The sequence below is a fragment of the Lissotriton helveticus genome, chromosome 5_1, assembly GCF_964261635.1.
Source record: "Lissotriton helveticus chromosome 5_1, aLisHel1.1, whole genome shotgun sequence".
Taxonomy (NCBI): domain Eukaryota; kingdom Metazoa; phylum Chordata; class Amphibia; order Caudata; family Salamandridae; genus Lissotriton; species Lissotriton helveticus.
Window position 1 is genome coordinate 375304319 of NC_136065.1, and position 18109 is coordinate 375322427.

An 18109-nucleotide genomic window follows, 5' to 3' on the forward strand; every position below is an offset into this window, starting at 1 on the left:
GTTTCTACCCATTTGGAAAATAAGCAAACGATGACTAAAACATATTTTAATCCTCGACAAACAGGTAATTGAATGAAGTCAAGTTGTAGTCTGATAAATGGGCCTTCTGCCTTCCCAATTTTCCCAGGACAAACCACAGTTTTCGTACCAGGATTCATTCGCTGACAAATTAAGCATCTCTGGCAAAGACTCTCTGCTATGTTCCTGAACCTTGCATTAAACCAATCCTGTCTGAACAGTCTTATCATAGCAACTCTGCCTATGTGCGAGTCCCTGTGGTACATTCTGGCCATTGGTGCAAGCATACAATCAGGTAGTATTGGTCTCCCATCTAGGTAAACTTTCACACCATCTTCAGGTCTTATCTGACACCCTATTTTCTCCCAGTTTTCCTTTTCTTTGGGTTCGGCTTCGCTTTGCAAATCTCTCACTTCCTCCCATGTATTTACTCCTCTCAACAGCATAAGTTGGCAGCTGATTCCACATGCATCGATTTTCTTGTTTACTGCCATTCTGTATCTGGCACAATGTTGGGCCACTTGGTCAGCATAACGATTACCAGCTGTCACTTTGTCATTTCCAGATTGGTGAGCAGCACACTTGACCACGGCCAATTCTTTTTGCAATTGAATTGCTTCAAGTAATTCCTTTACAAACTGTCCATTTTAATAGGGGTCCCTGAAGACGTCGAGAAATCCCTTAGAATCCATAGTTGGCCGAAATCATGCACAACCCCGTAACCATACTGGCTATCAGTGTAAATGGTTACTCTCCAATTTCTCCTAATTTGGCACGCTTTTATTAAAGCAATCAATTTGGCTACTTGTGCAGACTTGACTCCTGGTAAATAGGATGCTTCGACTATACCGGATAATGTACACACAGCATAAGCAGCACTTAGTCCTCCTTCCTCATGTCGAAAACATGAGCCATCTACATATAGCTCATGTTCAGGATCTTTTAAGGGTCCTTCTGTATGTCTGGGCATGGTTTAGTACTGAATTCAGTGAGGTTGATACAATCATGTTCAACTTCCTCCCTTACTTACTCAAAGTGGGAATTTAGCAATAGGGTTGCTGGATTTAGAATAGTACATCTGACTATTGTCACATTTTCTGAACCAAGAATAATTCTTTCATATTTAGCCATCCGACTAGGAGTTAAATACTGAGTACGTGTTCTGGTTAACAGAATCATTACTGCATGTGGGACATACACTGTAACAGGGTGTCCGATGACAATGGATTGGCTTTGCTCAAGACTCATGCAAGTTGCAGCTACAGATTTTAGGCATCCTGGCAGTGCTGGGTCCAATGTGGCAGAAAAATATGCCACAGGACGTCGCATTAACCCATCGGTCTGGGTTAGAACTGAGAGAGCACAGTTGTCTCTTGTGTCACAAAATAGTGCAAACTCTTTTGAGTAATCAGGCATGCCTAATGCTGGTGCTTCACACAGGCAGTTGCATAATTTTAGGAAAGCAGTCATGCGTTCACCATCCCATTCGACTGGATTTTTTGCCCGTTTCTTTGTCAGCTGAATCAAAGGTTTAGCTAGCACTGCGAATCCCACAGTCCACTGCCTGCAGTAACCTACAACTCCGAGAAACATTCTGATTTCTTTCTGGGTTTGGGGTAGTTTCATGTTCTGAATTATTTTGATTCTTTCGGATGTCACTCTCCCGATCCCTCTTTCTATCTGGTGTCCCAGATATTTAACTGAGGTTGTAAAGTATTGCAATTTCTCAGGGGACACTTTATGCCCACCCTTTGCTAAATGGTTCAATAATGCAATGGAATCAATCATGCAGTGATTTCTGGTTCTCTATGCTAATAATAGATCATCGATATACTGAACCAGAACAGATTGTCCGGGCAGCACCAGTGATTCAAGACATCTTTTCAGAATTTGATTAAAAATGGATGGGCTTTCCGTGTACCCTTGTGGAACACGATTCCAAACGTAAACATGCTCGTTAAATTTGAACGAAAATAAAAACTTGCTGTCTGGATGCAATGGAATGGAAAAGAAGGCATGGCATAAATCAATTACAGTGAACCATCCTGCTCTCCATGGTATTTGATACAGAATTACTGCTGGATTCGGTACTACTGGGCAACATGGGACGACAATTTTATTAATTTTACGGAGGTCTTGGACCACCCTGTACTTTCCGTTTGGTTTCTTTATGCCAATTATAGGTGAATTACAAGGACTACTCATTATTTCTTCTAGAATGCCTTGTTCAATCAAACACTCTATTTCTTTTGCAACACCTGCCTTTATTTTGGGACTCATTTTGTACTGTTGAATATTTGGATAAACTGCACCTTCCTTTACTGTCACTTTTATGGGATCGACATCTGCCATCAAACCTACTTCCTGTCCAGAAAAATCCCACACATCAGGATTCACAAAGGGTTTTAGTTTGTCTAGTAAATCTTCTACGAACATCTTTTTAACTTCTGTTTCTTGTTTAGCTAACATCATTTCGCACACTCCGTCTTCATCTGGAGTCTGAATTTCAACACCATTTGGTGTGCAAAAGATTGTGCAATTCATCTTGCACAGTAGATCCCTTCCTAGCAAGTATACAGGGCTAGAGTCGCACACTACAAGCATGTGCATCTCTTTAAAATTACCGATACAGACTTCCATTGGCTCTGTGACTGGGGTCATAATTTGTTTCTTAGAAACACCCACTACTAGGATCGCTTCTCCCGAGAGGGGTAGGTTTGGGATGTCTGCTGTTCTCACAGTAGAACGGGTAGCACCAGTGTCCAACAAAAAGGTAACATCATTTCCCTCCACTTTTCCCTCAATGTAAGGACCTGACTGATCTACCTGTAAGGATGCGCCAAGTACGCATTCCTCTTCCCCCCCTCTAAGGCACCGTCAATAATCTTCTATTTCAGAGAGTGTGTCCAGCAAAAGAAACTGTGGTGTTACCGTATTTTTCTTACCACTTCCCTCTTGAAATCCGGTGTCCACACTGTATTTGGCTTGACTCACAAAATCTGGCATAGGGGCTTGAGGTAACTGATTTTGTATTACCTGTTGCGGTTGTCTCATTGACACCTCATTCTGCATCGTGGATTTAAATTTTGATTTTGGACCTTAATATTCTGTAATAATTTACATTTGTTTCTCCAATGCCCAAATGTTCTGCACCTATGACAGGGAAACGTTTTCTTTGCCTCTTCTTTACTCATCTTTCCTCTGGGTTTACCTCCATTACCTTAACCGTGCCCTTCCCCTCTTTTCAGATTATTTGCTTGTTGACTTAACTGAAGTTCCTGTTGTTCTGCCATTTTTACCTCAGCCCACATTACCTTTTCTTTTAATCTCTTTCACTTGTTATCAATTTCATCCTCACAGTATTTTGCATACTTGAGAATCTCGTCGACAGGCTTCTCTTGCCAACATAGTTTATGTTCTTTAATCGTTTGGGAGATTTCTGGTTTTAGTCCGGACACAAAACAATATATAAAATGTGTCTTGTCCTTATTATCAATGTTTTCTAACCCACTGTATTGTTTAAATACCTGCAATAGGCATTCATAATATGCATGTACAGATTCATCCTTATTTTTAGTGGTTCTGTCTATTTTAGTCAAGTCTGTTTCTTTTGGAGGTATCTTTCCCTTTAAATAGGTTATTACTTGATTATACTTTTTCTTCACCTCTTCTGACGGGGCTCCTGTCTTTGGATCTCTAGGGTATTCATCATTTGGCCAATCTACCGTAATTTTACACTCGGTCCATAAATCAGCTGGAACAACAATGTCAAATAAACCATCCAAATCTTTTAACAGTACCTTTGAAACTTTCACAAACCTTTCAACTTGCCCGTACCATTTTACAGGTTTTTCTCTGAGCTTTTGGAAGTCATTAGTAAATGATAAAATATCCTGTCGGGACCATGGGACATCTACATAACCTCCTCCTGGCACTTCTCTCATTGGACACAACCTTCCAACCTTTTCTGTTTCTTTGAGTAAATACTCAGATGTAGTTTTATTTGCCTGTGCTTCTTCCTTTTTCTTTATCCATCTAGCTTTCCATTTGTTTAGCTCTCCCCATTTTTGTAACAACGACAATTCCTTTATCTGCAATTTACTTCCTGACACATTCATGTTTTCTAAATCTTTGTCAGAAAATTCAGCTCTATATGGTTTCTGCAATACTTTTGATTTGCCAATGTCAATTCCCATTTCAGAAGTCAAATTCATCAATTTTTCTTGAAAATGTTTTGTATTTCGAGTAATACTTCTGCATATAAACAACTATTCATCTTCATTAAACAAATTTAACCTTTCTAGTCCTACATGTCCAGCTACCATTTCTTCCAATTCTACCCTTAATTTGAATATGTCCAATACCTTTGGCTGCGGTTTTGGCTTTTCTATGTCTCGGGTCCATCTTTCTAATTCATCTGGGCTTACTACAGTGGCACTTCTCGTTCCTGAAGATGTTTCAATCTGTACTTCCTTTGAACATCGGGGAGTAATTTTCCTGATCTATTCACCCACTGGTTCTTGTATAGGTAAATTCATCAATGAAATTACAGACTCGCACTCACTTGCTTGATCATCAACTATTAGGGTTTCTTTCCTAGGCTGTACTATGGGTGTAGTCAGAACGGGAGTTTTAGGACTAGTTTGCTTATCTCCATATAGAGAAACTACGGGACCTATAGTTACTGGTATAGTTAGAGCTTCAGGACTTGTATTTAATTGAGTGATTTTCTGAATTAACTCACTACGCTGTCTGTTTAATGCTTCTTTCTCTCTTTCCTGTAATACTTTTTCCAATGAGGTTTCATGTATAATCTGCAGAACCAAAGGTGGTTGTAAAAATGGAGCACTAGGAATAACTTTATTAGTTTCTTCCTGGTAAGGTGGCGGATTTTTCATTAACAAATCATTTAAATAATCATCATCCGAATCACCACCACTAGTCATTAAACGTTTTGTTTTCTCAGTACTTTTACTTCCAGACGGTTCTTCTGTGGTAAAGAAAGGATATAATCCTTCCACTAGCATAGACTGTCTCCATTGTTTCATTTGTTTATCTCGGGTATCTTTTGGAAATCTGGGATAAAATCTACTAAAACTTCTGTCACCTCGAGATCTATCTCGCTCAAAAGCCTCTGTCTCCCACTGTTCTAAAGCTTCATACTGCGATAATCTTGGTCTGGGGTCTAATTCATTCATGCGAGTTCGCAAATTATGCAATACTCTACCATTAAATGCACCATGTTCGGGAAATGCTAATATGCCATCTTCTTTGGTATATTCTATCCAATTCTCTAACCACACACAAGTGTGGTAGTCTCTTTCTACCATCATGTATGATGTGGGCGTTTTTGGTGGTGGAATAATAATTCCCTCTCTAGTCTTCACTGGCTTATCCTTTTTAAAGTAATTCTTGATTTTCTGCATAAAAGAAATTTTTTGTTTTTCTCCGTACATGTTATATGGTCTTCCTCTAATACTTTGTTCTCGGGCAAAACGTAAATATAGATTTCCTACGATTGCTAGATCTAAATGCCACATATACCGCTGTCTAATTTTCTAAGAGATTTAAATGAATTCAATTATTTTATTTTGTTTACTTTGCAGAAATATTTCTCAAATATCAGCGCGTCTTTTATTTTCAATGACCAATGAGGTTTTGACTTACAAGCAGTGTTAACCAATGATTGTGCTTCTTTTCTGTGACGTGAGTCTTAATCTCTGCACACATCCCTCTTTACAACTTTCTCAAGGTTACACACCCACTGCTTCTACCAATCCAAGCGCGGCTCTCTATGATGTCAGTGCCGCACCCACGACTGACTCCCTCCTTTGCAAGGTAATACAACAATTCGATTCTTTTTCAATTTAAATGCACATGATATTATTAAACAACATATAAACATTCGCTACTGTGCCTGATTGACTAATTTCAAAGAAAAGATCATTTCTTTCAGAACGAGTAAACTTTTTTCCGTCTACTTTTCATGCACTGCGAGTAAAAGAACCTTCCGCTTACTCTTCACTTAAGCAAAAAGAACCTGTTACTCCTTCAGAATTACCCTTTCTAGGTGATATAAGACCAAAGTTTCACCAGCGAACTTCTTTGCTACCAATCACTCTCACTTTTATACTAGAAAAATAATCCCTAACTAGTGCTTCAATTTTTACCGAACTTCCGCACTTACTTCATCACGGCAAGTAACCTCACTGCAGTGTGGCTTCTATTTACCACCCGCTATTCAATATCCCGGGGTTTCCAAACAACAAATAACAATACACACGGGTTTTGGTTAGTACATAAAATCAATAATCAAAAAACAATCAATAATCAATGCGAAAACTACCTGTCTTTAACTAAACCCTAACCGTCGCTCTGCTACCAAAACAGTATACTGATGGCGCACAGGACCACCAGCTCAATTTACCATACTCACCTGGGCCCATAAACATTCACACTTTGAACTAGTAGTCCTGCTTTCTATTTCCAGCCTATCAGTACTTTGAGTCCTTTTAGGACTTATATCTGTAAACCATGACTTACCAATCCTTGTCACCTATGCTATAAGTCCTAGGGATCGAAAGGGTGTTAGCATAATAAGTAGTATTTAACAATTTTACCTTTCCTGTAATAACCACAGACTCGGGAGAAATTTTAAACACTTTATCTATGCAAGTTTTGATGAGACTTTGTCCAAATTACAGTGACCATAAATTTCACATGTAAGAATATGATTAATAGGACATAAAGTTTGCAAGAAATCACAGTAACACCCTTAGACATTGGTACCTGGGAAGGGTGAGAAAGGGAAATAGCACAAGGACATACCATGTGGATTATATTTACCTAGAATGGTGTGAGGACCAACCCTGGCCACTGGCTGGGGCAAAGATAGGGCTCCCGACTAATCAGGTGCCAACAGGACAGGTGCAGATCAGGACAGGTGACCTCAGCTAAGTGCAACGCCAGCGTTACACCCCTCTCTCTACCCCAAATTAGGTACCCCGACTGGGTAATCGATAATTCTCCCACAGCAACACCTCGATTCTTCTGACAGAGAGCTCTGCCAGCACCTCTGCTCTTGATCTCCTATAGCATGCATTGGGTCAGTGACAGGTCAGCTACTCGGACAAGTCAGACAATTTTCTCTGACTAAACCTACCTTAGATATACCATTTCCAGGGCAATGTACCACCCCTAACTGTTGCAAATCTATGTGTTCCCCTTATGTGATTGGTCAGAAAGATGAGGAGAGGTCATCACACCATACTAAAATGATGTAATTTCTCATTAAATGTAATGGATTAATGTTCCCGCTCATAAATTACTTTCTCACGTTTTTATTCCACCCAGCAATATTATTTCATTTTAATATACAAAGTTTTAATAAAGTAGCAATTCTTCTTCCTTTCCCAGGTTTATAGGTTGTGGTTCCCATGCTCGTTGCCGGAAAGACAGTTCACTGGCATCAGTTCAATGCCATTACTTGAGGTTTCTCAAAGTTCTCGGCTCATGCGCAGAACGATTTTCAATATGGCTGTTCATATCACCTTTGGGCCCAAATACGAGCTAGTACAAAGTCAAAGAAAAACACATTAGAATAGAAAAATAAATGAATGCACTATATACCACTTATCTCTACTCTAACCCCATTACTTTATACTATAGCATTAATAGTTAAGCAGAACGAACAAAAATGAATACAAGCAGCAGCAGATGCTTAAATGTGTGAGACATGAAGCGGCCATCTTGGCACTGGTGGCCAGAAGCAAGAAGTTTCCACCAAAAGCACAGATATGTCATGCCACGTAGATGTGACAGACGCATGCGCAGAAGAGTTCCCGCGTTTTCGGCGGCCATTTTAGGACACTCGGGTTACTGTTAGTAAAAGCACATAGTAAAGCTTCCCCTGGATACTAAATATGTTGTGTAATGCAAATATTAGTAAACAAAACATGTTGATTATTAATTATAGGTTATTTAGAGAGGGCTGAGTCCAAGCAAGTTTCTGTACGCGTGAAACCTTGCTCCATCAATCCATAGTCAATGTCTTGTGTCTAACTTTTTTCCAGCGATCATCCTTGGCGGGTGTCAGCAGTGTCAGTGTTGAACGTCTGTGGCAGTATCAACTCAGGAACACAGCATGCTGAGCGGAGGTCAATGATGCCTAAATGCTAGTCGACTTGCCAGAAGCAAATCTCAATGGGGCTGAGTTTCTTTCCCAACCAATTAATAAAGGCAGGGTGCTATCACCAGGGACTAAACTTTGCACGCTAATGTCTCTGCAGACATCAAACTTTGTGGTTGGTGTAGTAATATGGCTAGTGTAATCAGGTGCCTAAAGGTTTGTCAAGATGATGATATGTTAGTGGCCATATGTTGTATATGTATTCTCAATGTATTTTGGTTCATGGGTACATTATTTCTCTGTATTCCTGTGCCCCTTTGTGCGTCGTTGTTTGTTCCATGATTCTAGAACGTAATGGTTGGTGTTGACTTTGCTGCTTGACTTTAGCCAATGGGTATGGAATGGGGACAGTACTATCTCAGACATGGGTAAAGAGGTCACCATCAGTTTTGCATCCAGATGGATGAAAAATGTTGATAAATGATAGACTGTAATGGAAAAAGAGGTGCCAACTTGTGTATGGGGCATTTAGTAGTTTAAGTCATGCCTACGGAGAAGGAAGTTCTGTTTGAGAACTCATCAGAGACCTTTGATTCACATCTTGCCGGTGGCAAAAATCAAGAATTCAGTGGCTAGGTTAGCAAGTCTGACTACCAAATTGCTTGAATTTAATTTCAGTGCAGTGCGAAAAAGTGATGAATTTTTCAAGATGATAATATGTCAATAGACATATGGGCTGTTGTAGTAAATAGAGATATTAACATGAATATGACAGCTGCCTAGTGCCTTCATCTGTGGCGTGCCGTTATTTTGACTCTCAAGGGTACCGAACACGCTACATGTTTGGACACTAGGCCCTCTTCGATTGAACGGTCCTTTCATGCCTACTTGTCTCCTCAATGTATGTATTACATCCACATTGGCCCTGGTCTTAAACTCTTTTCCAGGTTGTTGTTTTAACCAGTTTTCCTTAACTTGTATATGCCCTCATTTACACACAGTACGTGGCACCTTACTAAGGAAAGATTATAGTGCTAGAGGAATCAGGACACGCAGGGATGCTGTCATACAGGCATGATATGTCTGATCATGAAATTATGTTATGAGGAGCTATGATTTTTATAATTAAATGAGTTTTATAGATACTTAACTATTGATTGTTTGACAGTGTTGGACAGTTCCCGTTCTATGTATAGTCGAAGACTTCTCACATTTTGAGTGCTTTATAAAAGTACATAAATAAAAGAGAAAGACGACGGTCAACTGCCTGTCCTCCCAGAACAATATGCTTTCTACGATTGACTTTTCGCAGGGTAGTCGCACTGACGGTTATGGGTGAACAGTTTTCATCGCAGTTGCCGTGACCTTTCTGTGGCTGCCAGTGGGCGGCGAGTTGCATCTCTCGCTAGGGCTTCTGGCCAGTGAGCCTTCCAGTGTCTGTGCATTAACCCGAGGGCGGAGACTACAGAGGGCCAAGCTGGCTCTGTTCCCGCCTTTTCTTGTTCCCTCAGAAGGCCAAAGGGCTGATTAACAGCGGGGGAGGGCGATCCAGTGGCTCGCGACAGACCGTTGATTCCGAGCGTGGAGGAGTTAACTGGCAGACTCCCCACCGCACGAGCACTACCTCCCTCTTGCGCCAACAGAACCTGCGCACTGAAAGAAAACACGTTGGGAACCGAAATCCTGCCCCTCCCCCTCTCTCCATGAAAGCCTTGTTTGTGTTTTTCCTTTAATTCTCCGCATGCGTAATAGAACGCCGCTAGAACGGCCTCCTCCGCTTGTCTCGCTTTCCATATTTCTGTTTTTCGCGCCTGCGCTCTCACTCTGCCTCCCTCTTTCTTGAACCCCCCCCCCTTCTGTATTTTCTCCGCATGCGCACTCTGCAGTCCCTTCCCCCAATTTTCCTGTTTCGCACGTTCTATGTTTTTTCCCTATGCGCGTGCGTGGTGGAGCGTGAGAGCTCGGGGTAGGGGCGCCGTCTCGAGGTGAATCGTCGCGCGCCTGTTGGCAAGAGAGTGAGCGCGCGTGCGGAGAGGCTGTGGAGAGCGAGCGTCCAGTGGAAGAGAAGACGACGACAACTGGCAAAGATAGGAGCCCGGCGGCAGCCCAAGAGGCTGGGGCAAAAATCACCGCCCGTGAAAACGCCTCGGTCCCGGCGGAGGGGATGTCGGCACTCCAGAGCCACCGCTAGCACCCCTCGCCTGCATGCGTCGAGAGCCTCCCCCAGCATGGTGCGGGAAACCAGGCACCTCTGGGTGGGCAACCTCCCAGAGAGTGTTCGGGAGGAAAAAATCATCGAGCACTTCAAGCGGTGAGTACGAAAGAAAGGATCTGAGTAGAGCCTTGGAGACATAAACGGAGGATCTAATAGGGCAGTCAGGGGTAGATGGATGTATGAGGAATGCCAGTGGAAGGGACTCTGAAATGCGCCCCTCCTCTTTAATCCCCTTAGTGTGGAAGCCAGCCCCCGCTTGGCGATTGCAGAGAATGGTGATGTACCGGTTATATGGGAGGGGGGGGGGGGGGGTTACACAAGTTTGTCCATTCTAATGCTAAACTTGCTTTGGTCCTCTTGAACCCGGCAGCAGCGGAGGCTCGTTAGCCGCATTCTAATGCGGGGGTGGGGACGGAAAAAGAGACTGCTGTCCATCTCTCTGAAAATTTCCTCCCCTCCCCGTCTCTGAAGTCTGATCGCTCCCCGCCCCCCACTTCTGATGTGTGGCTGGTAAACGTGCAGCCGGGCTGCCCTGAGCCGCAGCCCCCCCTCCTTTCCCCCAGGGGGGATGGTCTGCCAGGCTGGGAACGATGGCTGTAAAATGGCGGCCGATCCTGTGTGGGAAACGTCTCGGGGTGGGGATTCTGATCTCACTGCCCGCTGCAGCAGAACCAGCAACAGGCCATACAACCTGGGGCAAATGCTTATTTTCGATTTCTGGTAGGCATGCGCTGCCCTTAGTACTTCTCTGAGCTCCTACAGGGCTCAAGCGTGTGCCCGCCGCCTGCCTATCAGTGCGAGCGAGGGCCTGGCTATCATAGGACCTTGTTGGGACTGCCATAGCTGTGTAGTAATATATTTTTTTTTTACACGGTGCCTGGTCCGGACTCCTCAGATGCTGGGTATTGAGCCTTCTACTTTCCATATATGTCCGAAGTTGCCACGTTACTGTTGCTTGGAGATGTGCAGAGCTCAGCTTAGAAATGCGCTTTCCGCCCCCAACGTTACGTATTTGCATTTTTAGCACTGCCGTTTTCAGCAACAACTAATCGTGTTTTCTAACAGAGGGTTTTAGTGAATTTGCAAATAATAATTTTCCGCCCCTCTGCGATTGTTATTTTGCCACGATTGTCAATAAAAAAGATCATGCTACGCGTTCTTTGTGTGTGCTAAACAAATCTTTTGCACTAAATAGATACATTTTCCTTGTCACTTGTGCGTTACTTCCACTGTTGTTGTTTCCTTAATTGGGGATCGATGATCTATCACGGATTGGAAGCTCAGAAGGCATATCTACAAATTAAATATTTTAAGTTTCGGCCACCAATAGATCCGATATGTTTATTCATTTTTTCAAGGCGCGTGGGTATGTTGGCAAAAGTGAGGCTACGCTTCACATTAGCTGATCGTGGCGAAATCAAATCAGCAGGTTCCCACCCATCCCCCAGCCTGTGAATCCTGCTGAAAGTATGCAGTGGCTGAGCTAGCGGAATTGCATACTAAATTTCACTCGCACAAAGAAAAGATCACTTGACGAACCTTGTCTTGTGCTGAGAGGCAAGCAGTCAGAATGTAAAGGGTAGTTTTGTCTTTGTGGGGGTTCCTGATATATTTTAAAGCATTTACCCGCATTTCATTTACTCGTTCTGTCTGGGTTATTTCATTTTATCGCGTTACAGGCGTGTTTTTATTTTTGATTCCAACTGCCAGAAAAATGTTTCCCATTGTTTCATTTGGTTTAGAGTGCCGCGAAGGCCGTTTGTAAGTGGCCCATTGCTTTAAGTGTAAGTAATGTGAGCCATTGTTGTACGTACATTTTGTGTTTAAAAAACAAAGATCATGCCTGTTAAGATCCATTAAAAAAAATATAAAGATCTGCGTAAAAAAGTGCGTTTTCCACCATCACATCCCATTTTGGGAAAATCTAACAGCGCTATTTTTTCTCTCACTATGTTCCCCCTTTCTCTTGAATTAATTGAGATTTAATCGTGGGTGTTTTTTTTTTTTTTTTAGCAAGAAACCGGAGGGGAAAACAACTTGATCAGTCGTGATGTTTTCTGTGTGCATATTTACTACTAAGATCTCAGTAGGCAGGCGACCTTTGAATCTATCTAACTGGTGTCAACATATAACTAGGGCAAGCGATCACATGTGCATACTGATTAGTCTAAATGCACAACATTGATATGAATGTTGAAATCGCGTTACGCAGACACTTTTAATACATTTAGTAAATTACGCCGTTGATTCATGGCAGAATTACAGTTGTAGTAGAATGACGAAAGTGCACATTTGCATTTTTCCCACGTCTGATCCGTTTTCTTCCAGTCTTCTAAAGCCATTGGGGGATGTTTGGTGAGTCCAGATAAAGAGGACATGTGAATCCAAGTGCAGTCCACTACCTGGGAACACTTATTTTACCATGCCAAATCCCACATTTAAGATTGACCCGCTGGTACGGTATCTGGTTTTCTAGGATGGAAATGGGTTAGAATTTCTCACTAATAGATCTGGTGACCAGTTGTGGTTACAGTCTACGTTCGCCACTGCTTTTTTTTAATCTCTTCTCCCAAAGATACTGTCCATTCGAAAGTATGACAAAACATGAAAAATACAACGGGCAAAAGGGTTCATTGGCTGGTCATTTCAATGTTGAATTGTCAGTCAGTAACTTGCGCCAACCTTCTGGATGGATAAGAGTTTGTTGAGTCCACTTATTTGTTTTGGTATTCCTTCAGCAAGTAACTGATAACTTAATTCGTGACTATTGTGAAAGCAATTCATTGACCTATTCTAGTTAATTGCAGAGTTTCTGAAAGACCTGTTGGTTAATGGTAATTTACCTGGCGTTTGATATTTTGCAACTATGCCGCAGGCGTGCAGTCTGTCATGACTTTTGTGTTGGATGGCCTTTAATGGGGTTTATACGAGTTATAAAGGAGTATGTAGTATGTTGTAATTTTGTAATTGTATGTTGTATTGGTAAAATGCATGCATTCCTCTTTAATGTTTTGGTAACATGCATGCATTTCTCATTAAGTAAAATGCATTCTTTTGAATTGGTCTGTGTTCCATGTTCCATTGAATATTCACTGTTGGTCAGTTTCTTACTGACCGCTGATGTGAATGGATGTGCTCATTTTATTGGAATAAATCTTCATTCTAACATTCAACATTGGAATATTTATTATCAAAATACTACAAATATTTGGCAAGGAGGATGGGATTTTAAAGAACTTTTCTTCTAAAATGGATTTTATTCGAATTTAAATTGGAAATTTTATTTAAAAAAATTTAATTGTATCATATCTATGAAGGATTACTATCCTTTCTACAAAATTCTACAAAGTTTTCTTCATTATATCAAGCGGACTACTAATTCTTACGTATTTCACAACTTTACCATCATTACTTCAAACGAACCATGAGTAGATCGAGAGGTTCCTTCTTAACCAGTCTCTCTCTCATTTTCGTTGCTTGTCGTGTAATCACTATAGCGCTGTTTTACTACGCTCAATTTTATGGATTCTGTTCAGTTTTTAGAGGTGTTTACCTTCAAATGTGATCTTCGTTGCTGACTGCATTGTCGTTATCGCGCTTGTGTTCCTAAGAAGCGCGCACGTTCACGCTCTGTGCATAGCAACGTTTGACGCAATTCACTGTTGGTCGGTTTCTTACTGACCGCTGATGTGTATGGATGTGCTCATTTTATTGGAATAAATCTTCATTCTAACATTGGATTATTTATTATCAAAATACAACAGAGTACCAATGCTTCCGTCACTAGTACTCTTCATTCCACATGCGTATTTAACCTTAGTCTGGTTTCTCCTTTTATTTGAATGGCCAATCGTGTCACCTTTTTTTTTTCGTGTCACCTGTCCCATACTCTGGCAAGGAAGTACCGATCAGAAAACTTAGATCTCATTTGAATGTATCTACAGATGGAAATATTCGGTCATAAGTTTTCCTTCAAGAGTAATATAAAAATTAAACTCTTAGCAATTAACTACGCTGCCCTCCAACCATGTATGTGCTTCTTAATTATTGGATTAGGATCCTTCTGAAGTTAACCAAATTGCCGTCTGTGATATGACCTGAGAACATTGAATAAATAACTTAGATAGCGATAGGACTAGATGCACGAAATGTGACCTATACGCAGCAGATTTAGAGCATATGTTCTATACATGCCCATCATTAATATCTTTTTGGGGTGGAATTGAAAGGATTATGTCTCAGAGACTTAAAAGATCTGTTTCATTTACAGCTATAGACATTCTTTTTGGGCCACAAGTGTGTGCCCATAACTTTAAAGAACTTGCTAGTGTTATAGTGGCTTGTGCTAGGCTAACTATTGCTCGTGCATGGATTGCTACAGATCCACCATCAACGGCGGAATGGTGGGCTATAGCAAGGATACATATAAAATGGAACATACCTTAGCTAAAATTCGGGGTGTAAAAGCGTTATATAAACTAGAGAAAATTTGGGGTGAATTTGTATAGGGATATATAATAAAACTAGGCCAGGTGTATTTTCAGTACGCCATATTTGTTTGTTATAGGCTTCTAACTTTTCATTGAAAAATAATATTGAAAAATAATTTTGCCCTTGCTTTCCTCGATATGTATTTATTTTTATAGCTTTATATAAGTGCTTCCAATCTTGCTCTCATTGTGATCTCCTGTCTTTAATAAAAAAGATTTAAAAAAAAGAGAACATTAAAAAGAGAACATTGAATATTCCATGGGACTCTGGTAGTATCCGATTCAACTACTGATAAATCGCCACGATCTGGGCTTCCCCGTGCAGCGGATTCTAGCACTGCCGCGGGTTACATTTCTCTTTGCCGCCATCTCCCTGGGCCACGCCCACTATCGCAAGGCCACGCCCCCCTGCTCTGACGTATTTAAGCTGCGCTGATAACGAGCACGCTCAGAGGAAACCTAACTCCTGAGGCGGAAGCCGGGAGAAACGCTGCTCACTTTCTAACTATTTTAACCATTTGCTTGTGATACTGTGTGTTTTAAATCGCCACTTTGCTCTCCCTGGTAACTGACACTTGGCAGGTCACGATCTGGGCTTCCCCGTGCAGCGGATTCTAGCGCTGCCACGGGTTACATTTCTCTTTGCCGCCATCTCCCCGGGCCATGCCCAGGCCACGCCCACTATTGCAAGTTCACGCCCCGTCTCCTATAACTATGTGCACCCCCAGGACGCGCAGCGGACGCGCCTAAGGCAAGCCCGTCTGCGCCAGGCCAGGCCTAGGGACTAGGCAGAATGGGGAAAATTACAGCTATACCTCCTTTGAACTCTGCTCCCTACAACATTCTCATCTCCCTGGCCTCGACTCCGCTACACCTTCCTGCCTAACGGCTAATAACATCTGCCGCCCCCAGTTAATCCAGGCCACCTCTGATACAACTCCCCAAGGCTCTCACTCTACTAGTAACACTCCTAGGCCTAATGATCTTACACTTCGTTGCCTATACTTAAACACTAGGTCTATGGTAAAACATCAACTAGATATCTTCCTGCTGCTCAACTCTGATAGACCGGACATGTTATTTGTTACCGAGACCTGGCTAACCGAGGACTCACTACCGGATGTCCTGGTAGCTCTCCCGGCAGACTACTACCTACTAGCAGTGAACAGAGAACTAGGAAAGTCTGGGGGTGGCGTCGCCGCCATCATCCACAAAGATCATAAGTTCACTACATTACCTTCCTTGGATCTACCAGATACCGAAAACCTTGTAATTAAATCCGACACTGACATGGGAACTATGGCATTGGTATTGATCTATCGTCCACCTAAAGCTATGCCCACCTTCCCGGTCTCTCTGAGCGAGCAAATGGCCGGCCTAGTAGTCAACTATGACAAGGTAATGCTGATGGGGGACTTAAACTACTGGTACAAGGACCCGGCAGCAGGGCCTCAGGCCATGGAACTCTTTGAGCTCCTCTCCCATCTGAACTTTTCCCAATCTATCCTGACCCCCACTCACGAAAAGGGACATATTCTGGACCAGATCTGGTCCTACAATGTCCCATTGTCCACCCCGACGACAACGCCTTGCATATGGTCCGATCATTACTTACTGCAATTCTCCTACACCCTCCACGGCCATACGAAGATCCCTGCTTCTGCCGGAGGGGTAGTAAGGAAATGGAGATCATTAAACAACCAAGATTTTCTGTCCACCGTGGCTATTTCCATTCCAGCACCCTCCCTAGACATCAATCCTATGAAAAAAGATCTCACTGACTGGCTCTTGGCAGCCTGCAACGAGCATGTCCCACTCGTCAAATTTTCACTCGCCCGCCGCATGGACGCCCATAGGTGGTTTACGGCAGATCTAAAAAAACAAAAATTAGAATTGCGTCAATCTGAGAGAAAGTGGAGACACGGGTATTCAGACGAGGACAGAACATCATATACAACTGCCCGCAGGAACTATAAGAACTCCATTCTAGCCGCTAAGGCAGCTTTCTTCTCCGAAAAAATCTCGAATGCCCAAAACAAATCTAGAGAAATCTTCAGGGTCGTGAATGACCTATGCAATGATACCAGAACTTCCCCCTCTCAAGCCCCCACCCAAAAGCTGTGCAATCAACTTAATAATTTTTTCAAGGACAAGATTGCCATCATAAAAGAGAGCATCCCTACCAATTCTTTCACGACGGACAGAGAGGACATTTGCAGAAATCCGTCCGAATTTGAGGCCTTCCCTCCGATAGACCATTTAAGGTTAGTAGAGCTGATAAACCGTGTGAAGTCCGGCTCTCCCAATGACCCTTGCCCCCCTATGTACTGAAGGAAGTTTTCTCAGCACTTCCGCTCGGCATACTCCCCCTCTTGAATGAGTCCTTAGCGCAGGGAACAGTCCCCAACTCATTTAAAAATGCAACGCTGGTCCCATTAATTAAAAAAACGGGTGCCGACTCATCCAATCTGTCGAACTACCGGCCCATATCCCTCCTCCCTTTTGGAGTGAAGATTCTGGAAGCCCATGTGGCCAGCTGCATTTCCAACTTCATTGAAACATCAGATTACCTGGAGCCCAACCAAGCCGGCTTCCGCCAGGCGCACTCCACCGAGGCAGTGATCCTCGCGGTCCTGGACACTATGAGATCTAACGCAGATAGGGGCATACATCAGGCCTTGGTGCTTATGGACCTGTCGGCAGCGTTCGACACGGTGGACCACACCATCTTATTACACCTTGTCGAACAAGCCGGCCTGCGAGGCTTGTCCCTCGGCTGGGTGAAGTCTTTCCTGAGCGACCGGTCCCAGGCAGTCAAACTCGGGAACTTCACAGCGCCCAAATTATCCACCACCTGTGGCGTCCCGCAAGGCTTAACATTGTCCCCCCTCCTGTTTAATTTGTACCTTAAACCCTTACTACACTCTCTAATAAACAGGAGGGTCACGATATACAACTATGCGGACGACCTGCAGCTAATTTTCCCACTGGACTCAACAGACTCCGTTGCAGAATTTCTGGCTACCATGCTGCACATTCAAGAGTGGATGGAGTCGAACCACTTAAAACTTAACCCCGGGAAGACCGAGTTGGTACTCCCGGATAAAAGTTCGATCAGCTGGGGCCCCCATTTTTGGCCTTCATCAATGGGATCTCCGCCTTCTCCCTCTCTATCGGTGAAAAGCCTCTGGATCACCATCAACTCCGATCTCTCTTTGAAAAGCCAGGTGGGAGCAGTGATCTCGTCCAGCTTGCTTC

At 42.8% G+C, this 18109-nt stretch overlaps 1 protein-coding gene across 6 annotated transcripts in view; it reads left to right on the forward strand.

Annotated features, from left to right (window-relative positions):
- The first annotated feature begins 10033 nt into the window (after positions 1-10033).
- The window catches only part of SPEN (spen family transcriptional repressor), a 451658-nt gene continuing 443582 nt past the window's right edge, over positions 10034-18109 (forward strand). For 2 of the 6 annotated variants that reach the window (XM_078642529.1, XM_078642530.1), the window contains exon 1: positions 10034-10457. In XM_078642529.1, coding sequence (XP_078498655.1) covers positions 10375-10457 — 83 coding nt within the window. In that variant the 5' untranslated portion in view covers positions 10034-10374. The remainder of the gene's footprint in view (positions 10458-18109) is intronic. The other 4 variants (XM_078642531.1, XM_078642532.1, XM_078642533.1 and 1 more) reach the window with 3 other exon arrangements.